This window comes from Epargyreus clarus, unplaced genomic scaffold (assembly GCF_041222505.1).
Source record: "Epargyreus clarus isolate Ecla_fem2 unplaced genomic scaffold, WU_Ecla_fem_2.2 ptg000026l, whole genome shotgun sequence".
Taxonomy (NCBI): Eukaryota; Metazoa; Arthropoda; class Insecta; order Lepidoptera; family Hesperiidae; genus Epargyreus; species Epargyreus clarus.
This window is the reverse complement of record NW_027332233.1, coordinates 6035430-6057285: the sequence shown is the minus strand read 5'-3', so window position 1 is coordinate 6057285 and position 21856 is coordinate 6035430. Positions and strand designations below refer to the sequence as shown.

The following is a 21856-nucleotide window of genomic DNA, read 5'->3' as shown; positions in this document are numbered from 1 at the left end:
TTTATTTCCTGCATGAGAGATTTCATTAATAAATAATACATAGTGTATTATTAATGAAATCTATTTGCCCCAATGCGCCCAATAACCAATAATTATCAAAAATATGGTTTAGTTTAGTTTCATCTATATTTGATGTACACTTTAACCTACAGGTAGCTTCATCACAGGGATTTTTAGGTGATCAGGGGTCCACTCGCTTCTTTTTCGAATTTATTTACTCCCATCCTTAATTGCGTTTCTTCTTGATGATCTGCTTCATAGATTTAGTAATAGTCATAGTATTAGCATTCTCAAGACCCGTAGAAAATGAGTTGCAGCTTACAGTTATTATCCGTATGAAATTTGTTAATGATGGAGATAGAGAAATCCTTGACATTGAAAGCATGTCCTAAATTTTTATTCAAAACAATTTTTATAGTCACAGTGCTGCTCACTGGCGAGATTAGTTAAATCAGATAATACGTTATCGTGGTTCGTTTCAGTAAGAGTATTGTCTTGTAAATCAGTTTGACTGTTTCCCCTATCAATGTTCTATCGTGAGCATTATTGGTCATATGAGCAGTTTTGTTGTGAAATTCACAATCGGTATACGTCTGAACGTTGTCAAAATGATCCCAACATAGAAAACTATTGCCTTTACTGCAAGCTGAAAACACCTCCAAAGAACACGAGACATAGTCACAGGTTTGGTAGCTACCTGATGACTCTGATGCACGTGATTGAGAACGCCGCTCCGAATTATTTTCGGGGACATACGTTGGGTCGCTAATGTCATCACTATTAGCAAACCGGTCTTCATTTTCACCTATAGAATTGCTTTCGGGTGTACTTTGGCGGTCGTAGACTGCCCTCGTTATCCTTTCGACTCTATTATTTTGCTTCATAGTTTTGTAAAAATCTAAATCTTTAAACTTTTTTTCAATGAATACTCGACAAAAGGTAGTATCTGATTTGACACTTACACTAACTTAACAACAATTACAAACAAAAGAGTATTATTACAAGCAAATCGAGGGCTATAAAGTATCATTTTGAAATAAGTTATTAAAAAAATACTAATTATTCAAAATTAAACAGCGAATAGGGTATTATATTATAATGACACAAAAAAGACATCATTATTTAACAGGCAAAAGGGTATTAACTTAAAATAATACTGTATAGAATACTCACAATGTATGTGTTTGCTCCGAAGTTGACAAAACACTGGCAGCAACTCGTAATAAATGCATGTGGCGCTGAGCATTAACTGAATCAACTAAGTTGTGACCCTTTTGACCGAATCAGAAATAGCGTGATTGAACAGTCCATAAAGAAATATGTGGCCATATCTTATAAATTAATAGGCCTAAAAATATTATTGTCAGGCCAATTTATAGAGAAAAAAATATGGAATTCGAAACGCAAATAAAAAAAAATCGCCTTTTTAGACTTAATACCCTTTAATTTGTCGTGTGCGATGAGTGCCTGTATAAAAAAAAAAGTGTTCCAATTTAGTTAAAATTTATAGATTGATGATGGTTATTGAAATATTAATAAATAATTAAAAACTGTTTATAATATCACGAATACATATAAATAGCTGGTAAATGTATAATCATTTACATAATAATTGTCAAGTTCATTTACAGTAATAATTTATATAATGAATATCTCTGCTACGCCCCCGTGCAACCACTCTACTCTTCTCTGATTTTCAGCTATGACACAGGTACCTAACACTGCTGTTATTAGGCAGAAATAGGTGTGGTGGTGGTGCCTCCGGAGTCGAACCACAAAGGGTTCTACCACCTTCAGAATCTGAATTTCATTGTTATTATGTACTTTAAGAATTGCATTAATAAATAGGTCAATCCGCTAAGAAAGAAATATCATGCCTACTTTGTAATTAAAAGAAACAAAGGGAGGCTTAATCACCATTAACGTAGCACCACAAACCGTGGTATTGTTAAAGGAATTTATTGCGCTATGACTTTTAACGTCTCCTCGTCATCGATTACGCGAGAAGCGGTGAGCGATAGAATTTTATAGGAATAGACAACAAAAAAGAATATCAAGAAAAATAATTATTTATTGTACCTACACATATACGAGTAGTTATGTTTAGTTTAGCTTCGGTTTATGTATGTATGTAACTATGTAACGGAATCTTTGAACCCGATTTCTATCCACTTTGAACGTTAAGTTTAATTCAAAATTTTGAAAAATTACCAAAAACCGATGATAATATACGATTTTAATAATTTTGTACTATTGTTCTTACCAACATCCTCAGGATTAAAGATTTTCGAGGCGAGATTGTTCGAGCGCTTTAGAGAAAGTTCATCGCAAAGTTACTAGATTGCAAGTAACAATTAGTTATACAGAGGGGTTCGGGATTCCATCCTCGGCCGAGCAGAAATCTGTCTGGTTTGAGACCTGTCTGAACATTTATCCTTGTGTGTGGGATGTCTCCAATAATCCACCAAATTCTAGTGTAGGATTTTAAGAGTACTACGCGTTATTTATTAACTTATTAATAACCTATAGTCCCTTAAAGGGCACACGTCGCCTGCTCTTTGTTGTCGTAAATAATACTTTTTCGTTTCGCACTACTAAAGGTGAGACAGATTTCTTATTCCTTTCCCTGGGCGTTTTGATTAAGGTTTTCAAAGATTTATCGTCTCCGACGTTTTGCTAACAACGCTATTTTACGAGAGTTTTTATAGTTTTATTTTTTGCTTTGGTCTAGATCGGTTTAGCATTTCGAGAAGTGGGTATCCATTTCTGTCTGTTACAGCAGCGCTCTGAAGAAGGACTTATGCGAAGTGCTTCCAATTAGTGGTAGCAACGCATCTGTGACTGACTTCTGTAGGACTTTAGCCTTATCAGTGTTTCACAGATGTCCATGGGTGACAGAAGCCACTTGCCACTGGTGGAAAGCATGCTCGTCTACTATTCCTATATAACATCCTATATAAAATTCCTATATAAAAAGCTGTCAAAGAGACAATTGTCTTATAAGGAAGTTCTCATTATTTCAACATATGATTTTTATTTGTGTGTATAGCTATGCGATTGAAGTGGCATACAAATAGAGTTCGTCGGACATTAAGTTGGGATTGTCACGGACACCTGTTGCAAGATCGGAATAGGATAAGAGTCCTATCTGAAATTGAATTGACTTTGCTACTCTTGAATGCTGATTTGGTATGCCTCATGTAATATAGTTAGGTATATGTGCCTCTTCACACAGGACCAAAAACTAAACATCCCGTAATTATTAAAATAACTAATGTCTAGTGATTCGATGGTGTGTCTAAAGCTATAAATAAATAAAGGTGTAGAGTTAAACGCTCTAAATTCATATCGAAAAGAGCTCTACTAGCTAAAATACATTTTCAAAATGCCAGAATAAATGACAAAGCTTTTAAAGTTCTAAATGATCGAATATGCAGTATCAAATATTATATTGCATTATTACTCGCTTCCAATTTTCGTTGTTAGGAGAATCGTGTGCATATTGGGTATCTGTAAGTGAAACATGGATAAAATTTGATATTTAAGTCAATGCAACATACAATGAAATTTTAATTAGGGTTGGAGCAACTCACCGTGGTTTTACAGCGGCAATGATAAAGCAATGCTAAATGTTGCCGCAAAGCACTATTTCTTGCTTCTGTGTCCTGGGTTGAAAGGTATGGACGCAAACGTAAGGCATATCAGACGTTCTACCTTGTGACCGACTTCAGTTATAATCTTGACTTATTCGACAGTAACTACAAATATCTGTAGATTGATATCTCAATTGGCATCAGGGAAAACATACTCTTGCTATTACTTCTGTAATAAAACGAAAATGCTTACGCCGCATAAAGCATTCCCTTGCGCTCGCCCCATTTTGTATTTCTTTATCATATCAAATTGGGGCCACGTTCCCCAGGAGGACCGTTTAACCAATTCACCGAGCCAATCAATCGCCAGCTTAATGAACTGTACACGACAACTTAACCGTAAACGAACAAATACAATGAATTGATACAAAACTGGGAACACGCACAAACGTTACAGAAACTCGTTGAAACAGCTCGAAAGCTTAGATAAGTAAAATACATAGATAGATCCTCCTAACACGAAAGTGTAACCAGTTTTGACAATTGAAATTGTTGCGTAAATAGTTTTGCCACGTCTCCGTGCTAAAATGTCTCTAACATGTTTGAAATATTTATTCAATTTATATTCCAAATATTATATGACGTAAATACGTAGTATTAGTTATTAATACGTACATTTTCTATAAAAATGGATTTTATTTGTCAAGAATTCAAAAAATAACTGACGAATCAGCGTTTGGTGGCTTCATCCATCTTCAAGGCGGTGAAGTATCTTTCTATTTTACTAATCAAAGGTCGAAAGTTGTAAAAGTTGGCAAGACTGCGAGCCCCCTCGGCCCGGGAATTGCAAATTACCCTCGTTGGGGGCGCCAGGCACGCGCGAATAGAACAACGCTGCTTGATTTAGAATTTCGTATAGACAGCCCTACAATCTTTATCTTCTTGACATATATATATACGTATTTTGGTATGTAGGTCAGTTTGGTCGCTTATAACTGGACATTAATAAAGCGAGTTTAATATATATTTTACATTGGTGTTGAAAGATGAACACTAACGTCGAGGAGCTGTCATGGAAACGGACGTGCAGGGGGTACCGGGTTCGATTACTGGCTAGGCTATAAAATTATTTTGTTGTGGGATGGGTGACTTTTTGATTTGCTTTTGATTGCTTCGTGTTAACCTCTAATAATATATAAGAAAATAACTACGTGTAAAAAGCGTTATTTATAATTAATCTAATGATCTAGAACGTTAAATTATAAGATAATTGTAATTGTGTGTAAAACTTGTTATATTGTCATAGTAAATGTAAGTATGTATCTAAATGTATTGAGGACCACGAGAACTAAAAATGTACTGCCGACAAATTGGTCTTCAGCTTGGTAGGTTTTAAATATTGTTTTTCTTTGTAAGTCTTCTTTATTGAATAAATGAAAAAAATATATATCTGGTAGGATGTCGGTCATGAATATCAGGAGACAATCCTAGGTCATCTATTTTAGTTCGTCTAGATGAGCGAAACTCGAGACAATACCCAATACACCCCTATACAAAACGCCTACATTTGCTCGAATACCAATCGCTTAACACGTTAGCTGCGGAACGCGGCTTAAAACACCTCGTCCATGTCTGGTCGTTATAGCGGTAAGAAAAAACTTTAACTTCTCTGTGGTGCGAGAGGCATAACTTCCGTCTGGTTCAGTGTAGGAGAGTGATAACTATATGTTTGTGATGTGCTACTGATTCCTAGTTCTATGGTACACCAACCTAATGTCGGGTTTATTAGACCTCGTACCGCACTGAACAAATAATAATGCTAACACAGTGCGGAACGAGGTTGGGAACGCCTCGTTTCCCCACGCACCTCGTACCGCACCCCACGCTAGCTTCACGTGGTTAGTGTTGTGCAACGCAGTCGAGGCTGCGTAGCGACGAAGTAGGACCGCTGTCTTTATGTTGAAAATTATCATGTCGAAACGTTGCCGAAAAAAGTTGATCATGGAGGAAGATGAAGAAAAACCGGTTGAAAAATCTGAGCCAGAATCAGAATACAGGAAGATATTTCAAAAACAGGTAAGTCACAAATATACTCTGTCTAGGTGAAAGTCCAGTAGTGACTTGGCAGGCTAGGCGTATATCCGTATAGTAAGAAATTACATTATAGATAATTACGTTTCCTGTTATGGTTCAAACAAAAGTTAACCAGCTACATTATTGATATAGGAAACGTAGGCAAAATCGTTACCGAGTATTCCGATTACTCTTTACCCTAATCTACTCGCTCCTACTTTTCAGAATCCACTGCAAAGAAAGCACATCATCTCGATAAGGGTCCAAAGAAGAAGAGATGTGTCGGATGCTACGAAAAACTCCGCACATTCTTGACATGTCGTGAGGCAGACAAAAAAACCAAAAAAAAAATCTCACGAAATGCACTGTTTGCAAAAAACCTTATTGTCTGAAATGTTTCAATGAAAAACATCCATAACTTTTCCCCTTTTTGTATTCATTCTGTCCATAACGTTGATAAATAAAAACAATAAAATAAAATCGATATTTATTTTCCCATCACTAAATTATATGGAAACCTGCCATTTTTCAGTGCGGTCCGAGGTGCATTAGACCCACATTTTATTTTACCCATAGAATCTAAAGTAACGAATTTAACCAAGGGCGGCGGCAGTTTTAGGTTAATCAACTCATTGTTAATAATAATCAAGACAAAAGCCGTCGATTTTGTCTTATTTGGCGCCAAAAAAAGGATTTTAGTCTCCTTCGGGCGGTGGGATTTAACACGCCTCGTGCCGCCACAATGTCGGATATAGGACGAGGTTTAAAACAACTCGTAACGCAGTAATGGAAAGTACAGAAAAATCTGTGCCGCAGGGAACGTGTTAACAGCCTAGCAGATGGGTAGTTTCACGCAAGACGAAACCCCTGAGCTAGGATACACGCGTGACTTGACGCCCCAGAAAGGCTCAGAAAATTTATAATAGGGTATGGAATTTTATTGTTAAATATATCGACAACAAAAGCTTTCGGAACAAATGGGAATATCATTACGTAATTATATCTTTTATATATGTATTTTTGGGTCTGAATACGCAGGATAATGTTTTTAGAGCATATGTACGTCGAATGGCTCATTCTTTTACATGCCCTGCGGCGCAAACGGATTGACAGATTTTAAAATATGTATCGATGGATTCGTCTAAATTATAGGATTGGGCAGTATTTAAGCAGTCTGATTTCTTCTTTTTAATAATTATGTACTTTTTACAATAGATTAACATGGGATAGTATATTTAAATAAAGCGATGAACCATATTTATGTCATTTTTGATAAATAATTATAATCTATATGTATTAAAAAATAATTTAACTATGACTGAAAATATTTTAATAAAACCTGAATGAATAACAGACAAAAACATTGTATCTCAAAAAAACGCAGTACCATATCAAATATAACACCTAATAGATACAATACAATAAAGTATAAGTAACAACATTTCAAAAATAACCCGTTCAACGCGGTTAAAAAATGTTATCTACTCTACGAATAAATATATACACATACTAGCTGACCCGGCAAACGTTGTGTTGCCATAAAAATAAAAAAATGTTAAGGGTGAACAACCCTTATCACTTACGGATTTGAAAAATAGATAAAATATTTGAAACTGCTAAGTCTGTCGAATCCAATGTGAAACATTCCAAAATCAACAACTACTTACGAATTAAAAATTAATAAAAAAAAAACCTTTTCCCACGGACTTAATTGTGAATCTAAACCATTCTCAAGTCCCCTTGAACACACACAACAAATTTCATCAAAATCAGTCCAGTCGTTTAGGAGGAGTTCAGTGACATACACACGCACATAAAAAATATATATATAAAGATATAAAACTCACACATGTATTTATTGGCACGTCTCTACAATGATTACGTTACTAAACCAATAAATTACACCCTCAAGCGTGACCTTTAATAGCCCCGGGCGACCCTACTGACGAGTGATGCTCCCATGTACTTGTAAAATTTAAACTTTATATACTTTTAAAATGTCGTGAAGTTCGCAACATACGTATAATATTTATGTACTTTCCTAATTAAATAAATAAACACTTTCTACACTCACAGCCCCACACTATGATTCCCTGTATCGTATGTGCCATGGACACACACAAATACGAAGACACAAACACCCAGAACCAGAACAGATACTTAAATTCATCATTTAGATATCTGTCTGGCCGGGGATAGAAACCGGAACCCTTTACGCGTCAGACTGGTATGGTGACCGCTCCGCCACGCAGAGCGTATCTTTAAAATATATGATTACTAGATGACCCGGCAAACGTTGTGTTGCCATATAAATAAAAAAATGTTAAAGGTAAACAACTCTTATCACTTAGCGGTATGAAAAATAGATAGTAGCCGATTCTCAGACCTACTGAATATGCATATAAAATTTGGTATATGTAAATACGTAAGTACTATATGTAAGATTTTTATATATAAGATTAATGTTTAGTAAGTTTTATAAGGCAAAGCATCAGCGAAAATAATTTAGAAAGTATACTAATATGTTCAATTGAATCGTACTTTAAAGAACTCAGGTGTGTAGATTACCTCACAACATTTTCCTGCACTGTTACAACTAGTGATAATTAATTTCTAATCTGCACATAACTTTGCAAGGTCAGAAGTGGGGTTTGATCCTCGGACCTCACGATTAGGAGACTGAGTTTCAATCACTGAGCACAAAGCTAATTCAATAGCATGTTCGTATTTATATATTTTACTTATAGAAATAACTTCATCATCATCATCATCAACCCATTACTGTCCCACTGCTGGGCACGGGTCTACTCTTACGAGATGGATTAGGCCACAGTCCACCGCGCTGTCCGAGTGAGAATTGGTACAGTTCACATACCTTTCATATACCTTTTTTATATTCTCAGGTATGGAGGCATCCTCACGATGTTTTCCTTCACCGTTTAAGCAAGTTTAAGTTTAATTAATTTCAAATAATTCATTTGAATTTTTGAAGTGATAATTAATTTGAAATACAGAGATAAGTGCCTGGGATTTAAACCTCGGACCTCTCGATTAAGAGCCCGAGTTTCTTAACCACTAGGCTATCACTGGGTAACAATTGTTAATTGTTATTGTACAGAATATATTTTAGTCAGAATAATGAAAAGAGGTCGTGCGTAGGTTGCTCTTATATTCGAAATATAGTAACAAATTGTATTATAAAAATAGATTTTGAATATCATAAAGAATTTAGTAAAATAATTTCGCAAACCTATAGGTATGTACGTACGTAGACTTTATGAGACAAAAACAATGAGATAAAAAAAAATGTACGTACATTTTTACTAAATCATAAAATTATCTAGTATAACTAGCAATGGCTGTTCTTTTCTACCAAATCATTAATCTCATTTTTCCTTAGAATGTATATACAGTTCTTTCCAGATATCCTCGGGTTGAAGGGCAGTTGATTACGGTGCTACCACCACCACAATTTTGCCTTAACATTACGATGATGATAAACTACTAAGGCTGTGGTTCGCCGCTTAGCATTAATAGATGTATTAATGCAAAGGGACCGATTCGTTTTTGGAATCCATAACGCATCTCTATATAAAACCTTTAAATACGTTTCCAATCTCATTTCGTCAATGACCACATAAGATCGGGTAGACTGTATGTCACTTTATTGCTTACATTACATTCAAACTTTTAATTACATAATTCAATCAAAACAAGCACATTTTCTCTTTAGGACTCCGCTCTTATAAAACGCGGTGTAAAATTACTCGTATTTTATATGGGAAATAAAACCTAAAAGAGTTTGGATCCATTTTAAATCCCGCTCTCCCGAATAAAAAGACTTGAGCCTCATTCGAGAAGGTCTTATTTATGGAAAAAGTTTTCGCAAGGCACGGACCTTTTATATCTCGTTATAGGCAGGGTAACAGGTCGGCGCAACAGGCTGTAGGGTGTATATAAATAGGACATACATAGTGCGCTATGTCTCCAAAGGTCGAGTACAACTTAGGTACTGTGATTCGACGGAACGTTGTGGATACCGGCTCACTTATATACGAGGCAAACCTAGTCCAGAAGTGACTAAGCATCTGTGATCGGCTTGACGTAGAACCTCATAATAATATGGAGTTGATTAAAGATCTCCATAGGAGGCAGTGACCACTTACTGTCAGATAGGCTACGTGATCGTTCACTACTTGAAACTTAAAAAATAACAATGTCATTATAATGAGAAGAGCTCAAACTGATCAAAATCATCTCCAGAAGGCATCAAGTGTAATTTCCGTTCTGTTTTCCCTAGATTGATTGCTTTCTCGATAATAATATGAAGAAAATTTTGTTAATTAAACTTCTCAATCACTTCACCGCATTAGAAACCTGGAACTTTAAGCATAAATTAACTTATTCAACAGCTTGTTACCTAGTATTGAGGTGATAAATTTATTTTTCCGTGAACAAAACCATTTCCAGTGAAGTAGGTATAATCTAGACCCGTATTCGATAACTTTTTGCGATAAACACCAAGTGAAAATCGATTGTTACAAAATGCGTTGCGAAAAACGTGGTGCGTGAATTGATTGTATTTTAGTACTTGCGTAAGTTCTAATTGTACCGTTTTCGCTTTGTCTATTTAGTGTAAAGATTAGCGTTAGATATTTGAGTTGTAAGATTCATATTTGTGAGTTTGTTTCATAGCATTTCGTGCGGAGGGCTCCAGCCACTCGTCGGCCGACCGCCTCGCGTTGCGCACGTGCGTCGTTCCGTCTCCCGCACTTCGATAACACCTACTGTTGATTGTGGATTAAAAGTATTATTATGTGTTAAGTGAACATTCAAATTGAGAACATGAAAGGCAGACACCAATTCCGACGGCGGTTCAGCCTGCAGCCATCGTTTATGAAGGAGGAACCCGAGGAAGAACGTAGGCCCCACAGGTGATCACACTTAATCATTATTTTGAATAACTTACCGTAATACATTAGCATATCAATTGGAGCGCGATGTAATAACTATTTAAATTTAATCCGATGTTATAATAACATTTAGTGTTATTAATTTGCATGTTTTGTCGGGAATTTTCCGTGTATCAGACGAGCAATAGAATGCATTCAATTCCTGTTTTAATGGTGGTGTTAGTGGGTAATGGCCGCTGCACGTCGTAGAGTCGTAGCACCGTAGCGTCGTAGCATTGTCTACGGGGAACAATCGTCAGGAGACGCGTAGACGGGTCTTATTGTTTGGGTTTGTCTCGCCGCCTTCGTGTAATTAAAACTAACGTTCATTTATACAGCTCTGAAACTGAATTAATTAAAATATTAAACACCCCTATAACAGAGTTTATGCTGTATGAGAAATCGTAGTTTTAATTAAGCAATTCTGCTCTCAAATCTCAATTACAGTTCTCCAACGCTGCACCTTTTTGAATTACGCGAAATTAATTACGTCAACAAATTTTAAGTCCTAAAAATACAAAGTAAATTACGAATATGTGTTCTTAATTTATTTTTTGTGACGGATTTTCTAAAAATATTAATTTATTTAGTCTCAATACAGATTATAATCACAAAGAAGCTGAGTTATGTGCCGTCTCATTGTGAAACCATCGCTTTGAGAAGATCTCGTTATCGGGGGCGGGAAGGCAATTTTCTGCAATTTGCTATCGATCTCCGTGATTCTTTTCAAAATAATTCTCAAGGCGCGTTTAGGCTTCTTTCTTGTCTATTTCAAAGACTTGGTCCTAATTTTAGGTACAAAAGAATCTGCGACGTTCTTTGATTAAAGTCAATGTATCGTTGTAATATTTTATTTACCTTTATTTGAAATAGGCGTAATAGAAATGAATGGAAATAACTACAAATGAATATAAAGTATAATGATCATCGAAATACTTCAAATTTGATGAATTTAACCATCATAATTACCGTGAATGATCAATTACATCTCATAGGCATAAAAATTAAACACAAACATTGTATTTTATAATTTAGACTTGTATTAAACTATTTTTACATTAGATTGATATAAGTGTTAATTGTTACCGCCCACTTTGTGAGATTGTACTTCATTGTTCGAATAATATTCTGTTCATTTATTTTTACTGCGCTCATTGTGAAATTGAATTCACATTGCGGTATTCAGATAATGAGGTTCAACCACAAACACGCAATACAGTCAGTTTTTATTTTTTGAAGAGAAAACTTCTTTAGCTGCGATATACACTTTTTGTGATGGGTAAAATATGTTAAACTCACGTCAGGACATGTGGGCTGATCAAAAATTTGTAAGACGGCAAAGCAAACTGGAAACATCAAGATGTCATCCGTTGTCAGCATAGAAAAAATGTCAATGAGTGTCAGTTTCATTTTTTATTTATTATAGTTTATTATTCAGGTTCGGTTTGGAAAGTTTTCATTTCTGCTGGTACTCACGGAGTGCAACCCATTGATTTTTCTACACTAATATTATAAAGAGGAAAACTTTGTTTGTTTGTTTGATTGTAATGAATAGGCTCAAAAACTAAAGGACCGATTTTAAGAATTCTTTCACCATTCGAAAGCTACATTATCTACGAGTAACATAGGCTATATTTTATATGAAATATATTTGATAAATAGATTTTAAGGCGGCACAAAGTTTGCCGGATCAGCTAGTATAAAAATTAATTATTGTTATCACAAGTGAATCTAAGTTCCTATTATATTGAACAATGTGTTACATTTTCTATTTAAAACGGCATTACGAATCCATTGAAGGTGGTAATGTTTCACATGTAACACATATTCTTAAGCACTGTTCAAACTGTTCTTAAAGGTCACCTAAACCAGAACGTAGCACAATCACCGCTGTAATAGCACCCAATACGTGCAATTTCCCATCGATTTGAAATAGATTGAAGTAGGCGCTCTGCACCACAAAGAGTTTTAACAGCTGTGAATACCTACTATGTTTCCATCTGAATTATATAGCCAAGAGCACTTGGGACAACCGTATAATTATGCTTTCATATAGTTCATTTTGGTAATAAATTTGTATAGATTAGGGTGACTTCTTAACGATTCAAATCTTTCATCATCATCCTCAAATTAAAAATGTTATGTGCTAATTTAATAGGCATTATAACGATAATTAAGTTAATCTTAATAAATATTGATTGTCCTCTAGAAAATAATCTATAACTAATTCTTGCGTACCAAAGTAGAAATTTTCAAATTTAGATATTTGCGAAGCAACATACATTACATTGATTAATTGACTAATAACGCCTTAGGTATGTCTCCTTTTATTATATAAAAGAGGTTTTTATTTACAACATATTGAATCAAGCACATAACATATTAATAAATGCAGCTCACGAGGCACTTTAATCTTAAAAGGTTAACTGCTCTCGTCTTCAAACGAATTGCAATAAACCTATATACATATGTTTGTATTCTGGCCCTAGACTCGAACCGCTAGACTAGAATCTTTTGCTCAATAGCTGTAAAGTATCCAGAACCACTCGAACGCGTTCGAGGCACCGACAAAGGCGTTTCACAACATTTCATAACGTTTCATCTTAAAATAACACAATTTTATACAATTCCATTTATAATATGTGATTATTTTTAGTTGATGTCATGACGTCGTAAAACTTTCGTGGTTTAATTATTTTCATCCCTTCTGGGGTTGATTGTAGTCCGCAAGCTACAGCCACTTACCATCAGATGAACTGCAGGTTCGTTGCTACCTTTACAATACACGAGCTGTAGCCCGCGGCTTCGATCGCGTTACGAAGTAATATTTTCATCCCCTATTTTATTCTCTTGGGGGTAGAATTGATCGAAATCCTTTCTTAGCGGATGCCTACGTCATAACATCTACCTGCATGCAAAATTTCAGCCCAATCCATCCATTGGTTTGGGCTGTGCGTTGATAGATCACTACGTCAGTCAGTCACCTTTGAGTTATATATATTTAGATAAATTAGTATTGATTATAAGCCCAAATAATTATAGCCTTGTAACGTTTATAATTTAGACGAATCCAACGAAAATACCAATAAATGAAACATACATATTAAAGCTCGAAAATCAACTTTCGGCAGTCGAGTACAAAATGTAACCATTGGCAAACTTAATAAAACAAAACGAATAAAAAATACAAACATATTATCCACTGTTACAAGCATAATATAATAGGGGCACTATCTGTTTCAACCAACAATGTAAAAATTAAACATGCACCATAGAAAATCGAAATTCGATTTTTTCTGTTTCTATTTCTGTCGATAACAACCATTTAGGTATTTAGGTATTTAGGACTTACAATTACTTGAATGCACTTCCTAACGTCATTTAGAGAAATGAAAGTTATTCACTTAATTGCTCAAAAATTTACTGGATAAATTTCTACTCAATTTCTTTCGCCGCTCCTCAATTACGTATAGATAAAAGAAAAAAATTAAAAAACGTTACTTTAATAAAAATATAACCATTGGCAAACTTGATATGAGTAAAACAAAAGGAATAAAAAATACAAACATAGTTTTCACTGTTACGAGCATAATGTAATAGGGGCACTATCTGTTTCAACTAACAATGTGAAAGTTAAACATGCACCACATAATGTAAATAACTTTGTTTGTGTAAATAGTTGTCGGCCGTAACAATGTGCCGATGTCGGCTACTCTATAAAACTGTGTCTGTGTTTAGTTGGTTCAGTGAATCAATATTTTGCCTTAGAAAATCGAAATATGATTTTTTCTATTTCTATTTCTGTCGATAACAACCATTTAAGTATTATATTATTTACAATTACATTACTGCACTTCCTAACGTCATTTAGAGAAATTAAAGTTATTCACTTAATTGCTCAAAAATTTACTGGATAAATTTCTTCTCAATTTCTTTCGCCGCTCCTCAATTACGAGTACGTATAGATAAAAGAAAAAAAAATCAAAAACGTTACTTTAATAAAAAATATAACCATTGGCAAACTTAATAAAACAAAACGAATAAAAAATACAAACATAGTTTTCACTGTTACGAGCATAATGTAATAGGGGCACTATCTGTTTCAACTAACAATGTGAAAGTTAAACATGCACCACATAATTTAAATAACTTTGTTTGTGTAAATAGTTGTCGGCCGTAACAATGTGCCGATGTCGGCTACTCTATAAAACTGTGTCTGTGTTTAGTTGGTTAGGCTTAACTAAAACAATAATGGCTGTCCTTTGAAATGTATTCTATTTAAAATTGAAATTAAAAACGAGAGTGTATATTTTTATATAGAAATAGCAAGCGAGTTTACTGTTCCCTTGATTGAAAGTGGTAACTGTCATTGATAGATTTGAAATGAACTACAGATAGGAATGAAATTCTACCTGAAGTTGGTCACATATGTGCTCTACCTCTAGAGGCTAAATTGGAACGCTTTATATAAGTTTTAGAACACCGTAGCGCTTAACATTGTTGTTTTTTATTATAGCCTTAAAATATGAAGAGAATTAAAATTTAAAAATAAATGTATACCAAAAAACGTCGGCTTGAATGTCGTATTTTAGGCACATGAATCGAACTAATGTTAGAAAGTCTCATAAGTTTAAGGCGACTTACAGGATTAACTCAAGTCGAATAAGATTTTTTTTCAATTACTAAACATAATAAGTCGTACGCTTAAAAGGTTATATCTATTATTTTTGTCATTTATGTGCAAATAAAACTGTCATATTTACATATATGTCTTAAAAAAATTGGATTAAATATCCGACAATTTGGCTTTAAATGCAGGGTACCTACTTTTATTTTTATTCGACAAAGGTCATTATAAGGTGTTTTGAAATGGTTACAGAAAACGTAAAAAACACTTATTGCTCATATTACAATCACTTTTACCACCAGTCGAAATTAACATTACAGAAGGGAAATAAGAAAGAATCCTGTTAGTTCCTCAGAATATTATCAATTGTACACAATTTGTGTGGTATTTAATTATTAAAAATTCTAGACAAAGTCTATGCCAGTCTGAAATCCTTAAAAACCGATCCGAAATCCTTAGAACAGTTACGAATCAATTATAAATAATAGCAAACTTTAAAAGTAGGCATATATATCGAAACATTAATCTACCAAAAACCTTTAGGTAGGTAATTTTACTGCGTGTTTGAGTGTCGATAAATTCATGAAACATAGATAAGATCACGTATTTTATATCTAATATAAGATTATCGCGAACTTCCATTTTGTCACGTGTTGCGTATCTGCTTATGTTTACATTACCAGTAGAGCTTCAGGCTGGAATGTGAATAATAATGTATTTCACAATTCACCCGTCAGAATTAATCTCGTGTGCTTAATACTGTGTGCCTTTTGCCGTGATGTCGCCTACGTGTTTTATAACTTGGCTACCTAAAGTCGTCTTATAATGAGGCTTGTTTCATTATAATTTAGGTATAGCAGACGAACATGCAGTCCACCTGATGGTAACTGGCTCATGAACAATCTCAAATAAGATAAGATTCCTTCCTGAGGTCGGCCACAGATGCGCCGCTACCCGCTGAGGACTGTGCTGGAATTGACCTTGGAAAAGTATGTCACACCCTTCAAACCAGAATACAGCGCTGCTATAGATTGGATTTGAAAATGGTATCGAAATTTATAGCGATTAATGCTTAATAAATGACAACGCATACGAAGAATAATGTACATACATATTTGTAATAGCGTTGTAAATTTTGGGAAGAATCATTTATAAATAGCAGACTTTTGAAACTTTTCATTGTTGTTACAATGAATAATCGGAATGTGTTTATTTTAGTAAAATCGAAAAAGTTCGCACTTTCCATTACATGACAAATAGGATTTACTTGACAGACTCATAAATATCGGAATATAAGTTTATTCAATACGATTGCGTAATAAAATGATTGACAAAGTGAAAAGTCTCAAACCTAAATAAGTATGTCGAAGAATTTTCAATTTGCACGCAAATTTATTGAGAGACATCTTGGCAAAGAATTCGATTTTTCAAGAAGGCACAATGACATATTTTAACAGAAAATAATATTTTATATATCGTTCAGTGATAAAGTATAAGGTCAAAATGATTTTCGCCGTTGAAAGAAGATATAATTAAGAAATCTCCAGTCTATTTGTCGCTATAAATGTGCAATTTTGCTGCTTTGTGCAACTGTACTGCCGATTTCCTTCCCTTAGAGATTTACAGATTGGCTATTTTCAAATCGACATAAACATTATAGTAATAGTATATATCAATTTATTATTATATCGTGTTAGTCGGGTGGCTTAGTCCGCATATACCCAAGTTCACAATGTTTCAAACTTGCTTAAAATTCAAAGTATATTTAAAGAAAATTAGACTGTGCTAGTGTCTATAATGTGAAAAGCTTACGTTTGTATGAACTTCACATTTTAATCGATTCACTATTTTTCAGGATTCGCTCATAAAGAAAACAGCCAGACAATACCCAAAGACCTTTTTTGTGAATTGCTGTTGCAAAAGTGATCGTCGGTATGACACTTCAGTTTCAGTTATTTATACCCATACGTATAGATACGTAGAGATATAGTATAGATATTTATACGTATAGATTTTAATGAAAAGCATTTTTGGGTGTCGCAATTAATCATAATAAATTAAAGCTGTAGCATGACAACACAAACTTTTTAAGCTGCAAGACAACTGAACGGGCCGGCTCATTCACAGAACTATTATTTTATGTGTGAATAGACTGCCGCCGTCGCGCCGACGCTAGCGACTTATTATTGTCTATTCATCCGATATTGATGTTTTTAGGCAGAAATAAGAGTAGCGATTGTGTTTTAGGACTGGAATAACTAAACGCATGGTACCACTTCCAAAAATTATATTTATATCAATTTATAGGCTCACTCGCATGGTATCGTCCGCATATATCCACGTGTACAGTTTTTTTTTCTTTATTTTTTTTTTCAAATTTGCAAAAAAAAAGTAAAACATTTTAAATTGTATAAATTAGACTATGTCACTCTCTTTAAAGAGAAAACTTTATTTTTGCACGTACTTCCCATTTTCATCGATTGAATGTTTTTCAGGACCCGCATATGCTGAAAACAAACAAATATTCCATAGATAAATGATCGGTATGACACTTCAGTTTCATGTATTTATTGATTTTGATAAGAAGGTGTGGAAATAAATCCTAACAGATGAAAGCCAGTGTAGCATGACAACACAAATCTTTTACACTGCAAAACAACTGAACGCGACTCCTTCACAGAACTATTCTTTTATGTGTGAATAGACTGCCGCCGTCGCGCCCCTGCCAGCGACTTATTATTATCGCCCACTCATAAGATATTGATTATTTTAGGCAGATATGAGGGTAGCGGTGGTATTTCTGAGCTGGAATGCCAGTGTGAGAACCCTAACACGTTCAAAAATTTTATACATATCAATTCAAAGACTGCCCTCGCATGGTTTTGTCCGAATATACTCTTATCTACGTACACAATTGAATATTTGCTCAAATATCCAAAAAAAATTAAATTGTAAAATCAGACTATGCTACTTTTTTCAAATTGGTAACTTTATTTTGGCATGAAATTCCCATTTTTATTGATTTGGTATTTTATAGGATTCCTTTATACTGAAAACAGATAAATATTCCGAAGACAAATGATCGGTATGACACGTCAGTTTCAAGTATTCATTCGTATAGATTTCAATAAAAAGCATTTTCGGTGTCGAAATTAATCATAACAAATGAAAACCAGTGTAGCATGACAACACAAACCTTTTACACTGCAGAACAACTGAACGTGACTCCTTCATAGAACTATTCTTTTATGTGTGAATTGACTGCCGCCGTCGCGCCCTTTGCCAGCGACTTATTATTATCGCCCACTCATAAGATATTGATTATTTTAGGCAGATATAAGGGTAGCGGTGGTTTCTCTCAGCTGGAATGACAGTGTTAGAACCCTAACACTTTCAAAAATTGTATACATATCAATTCATAGACTGCCCTCGCATGGTTTTGTCCGCATATACTCTTATCTACGTACACAATTGAATTTTCGCTCAAATATCCAAAAAAAATTAAATTGTAAAATCAGACTATGCTACTTTTTTCAAATTGGTAACTTTATTTTGGCATGAAATTCCTATTTTTATTGATTTGGTATTTTATAGGATTCCCTTATACTGAAAACAGATAGATAAATATTCCGAAGACAAATGATCGTTGTGACACGTCACTTTCAAGTATTCATTCGTGTAGATTTCAATAAAAAGCATTTTCGGTGTCGAAATTAATCATAACAAATGAAAACCAGTGTAGCATGACAACACAAAACTTTTACACTGCAAAACAACTAAACGCGACTCCTTCATAGAACCATTATTTTATGTGTGAATTGACTGCCGCCGTCGCGCCCCTGCCAGCGACTTGTTATTATCGCCCATTCATTCGATATTAATGTTTTTTAAGCACTCCTTCGATCCGATACGAATAAACAAACCCGCTTCGTTTAGCTAAATATAACTTTAGTTAGATAAGTAACTATATATTATGTTTTATGATTGCTGCTTTTTGTGTTACATCAGTTAAATAGGTCTTATGTATGTATCTTATGTGTAAATTATGTATGTCTGCAAATATTATTGTTTTAATTGGCGCTTGTAGAAAATGTATAAGTTATCAATTAGCACTGCTTATGAGAAAGTCCGTAAGAACTTTGTGACGTGCTAAAGCTGGCTTGAACTGAGAGAAGCTGAAGTCAGTAAATTTGTTACTCCCCTGGAGTACAAATTTAGAGCGTTTCAGGTTAGTCGTCCAGCCTCAAAAAAACACACATAAAACTGACATAAGTTTTTGAAGTTAGAACCCTTTGCGGTTCGACTCCAGCAGCACCACCGCCACACCTATTTCTGTCTCATAACAGCAGTGTTGAGCGCTGTTTTGTTCTAATTTGGAGGATGTGGTAAGGGAGACAATTTTTTCCGAGACGTTGCAGCTTAGTCCTCAGGAGTAGGGGCGCATGGCCGACCTCAAGTAGGAATATCTAATCATATCATTGATTACATATGTTCATGGTGGACTGCATGCTCGTCTGCTACTCCTATATTATAAAAAAAGTTAGTAATGTATGATACCACCACCAATACAGTCGATATCGCCTTCGCAGCTACTCTAACCTTAGAAATGTGTCTAGAATGCGTACCTAATATAATTAGAGCGATTCATACCTGTAACCGCTTGTTTAATAATAAAGTAGCTTACATTACACCTCACACCTCGTTACGTCGAACCACAAATTTCACGCCACAGACCGCGAGTTACAAGAATTAATTTTCCTTTCTAGATACCTACCTTTTATGGCTATTTTCACTGTAAATTACGTTAACTAGAAAAAAGTCTGAGGTATCACATGTGGGACACCCGATTGGAACGAAGTTCCTTTCGTTTTGAAATAAGTATAGGAAATATAATTAAATAAATTAACAATATTTAGAAGTTAAATGATACACACGAACACGATAAAACAATTTACACATACAAAACAGACTTACAGAAACAGACTTACTTACAGACTTACTTAAACAGACTTACCTACTGCGCGATAAGGAACTTCGTTCCAAAAACAATAGTGAAAGAACTAAAAATATATATTAACTTGTAGTATAACTACTACTATTATTCTTCTTGAGGTGGTAGATTACCTCGTTGTTACAACACGTAACAACGTAGGTTACAACACGTCTGTAACCTGTAAGAAACTAACCTTATCTGTGGTTGATTGTAGATGTCCTCGAGCAGTGGCCACTTACCATCAGGTGGATATGCTCGTTTGATGAATACTTTGAAATAAAAACCTTTATCAAAGGCGCTTTGTTTCCAAAATTTCTGACAGAAAGGTAGGTGACGAGCGACGCCTGAACAATAAAAACAAATTATGATGAGAAGAACAGTTTTAAAATTCTTTTAAATTAAATGCCTACGATTATTTCACGGCTCGACTCTTTTGGTGTTATTTCATGCAAAACGATCATTTATTCTACTGACAAAGGAAATAATAGCTTTAAAATAAGTTGGAATATTTATTATCACTTAGAAAAAATATAAAGTTTTAACAATGTAAACCTACCAAGTAAAATGTTTTAACGGTGTGTACATAACTATGCTTCATTATAACTTAATAGGTCATGTCTATTCTCTGTGTCAAAAATATAAGAAAGTCCCTTTTCTCTAAAACATACAATAAAACAAATGTATAAAAAAACATCTTTAAAAAATAATGTGGTGTTTTCGCTTTAGGTTTTGGTAAATACGTGCCAAATTTACAAGTTGAAATTTTGAAGTCATAAACAGGTGACTAAATTGTATTACTTTGTTAACATTTCATATTCATTCTATGATAGATAGACAAACAGATCACTCTTATAGTACGAAAGTATATTCTATAGTGTATTAGTAGAAAGACTATTGAAATGTAGCAAAGTTTACCGGCCAACCGCAGGTTATTATCTTACGGTCTCAGAAACTGATTAATGAGTTTCCTGGTTTTCTTCTCATTAGTGGCCTTTGTGTGTCCCGGCAGAATCATTAAGCCACGCTATTGATGTACTTCAGAGCCGTGCCCTACTTACAGTATTCTACTTTTTGATTTTCGCCATAATGGATCCATAAAAATAATAATCTTAACTCGTAATATAATTTCTTACCTCGGACAAGCTTTCCTCACTCATATCACGTTTGAATTACACAGTGTTTTGGTTCATACCAAGTAAGACAGCATATAATAATTTATGTATAATTGACGAACCCCATTAGCATATGTTATTAAATTGTTGTCCGGGGATTTTTGCAACTTGTGTCAGGTTCTACGCGTATATTCTTCGATATCTCCTCAATCAGGTTATTTTATGTACAAAAAAAAATATATAATAAACCTAAATTATGTTTGTTTTCAAACTGAAGCCAGTTCGCCGGTTACCAAGACAGTATGAAAATCTATTAATGCTGAAAAATTCACTGCTCGCCGAATAAATATGGATATAACGAATGCATCTGGCATATTCATCTCATTATGCTATTTTTCAAAACTGTTTATTATATTATTAATTTCCATTGTTACACCCATCAATGACGACATATTCAGGTGGTGCTCCTGCCTTAGACGTAAACATTTAGCCACCCTTTACGTCAT

At 34.4% G+C, this 21856-nt stretch overlaps 1 protein-coding gene and 1 long non-coding RNA gene across 2 annotated transcripts in view; both read left to right on the top strand.

Annotated features, from left to right (window-relative positions):
- The first annotated feature begins 5183 nt into the window (after nucleotides 1-5183).
- On the top strand, nucleotides 5184-6146 carry LOC140753465 (uncharacterized). The gene is made up of 2 exons (XR_012103572.1): nucleotides 5184-5669; nucleotides 5892-6146. It is a non-coding gene; the product is annotated as an uncharacterized LOC140753465 (long non-coding RNA).
- A 4254-nt stretch (nucleotides 6147-10400) lies between these two features.
- The window catches only part of LOC140753529 (ras-related protein Rap-1), a 33162-nt gene continuing 21706 nt past the window's right edge, over nucleotides 10401-21856 (top strand). The window contains exon 1 of the mRNA XM_073088204.1: nucleotides 10401-10600. Within this exon, the coding sequence (XP_072944305.1) occupies nucleotides 10512-10600 (89 nt within the window). The 5' untranslated portion in view covers nucleotides 10401-10511. The remainder of the gene's footprint in view (nucleotides 10601-21856) is intronic.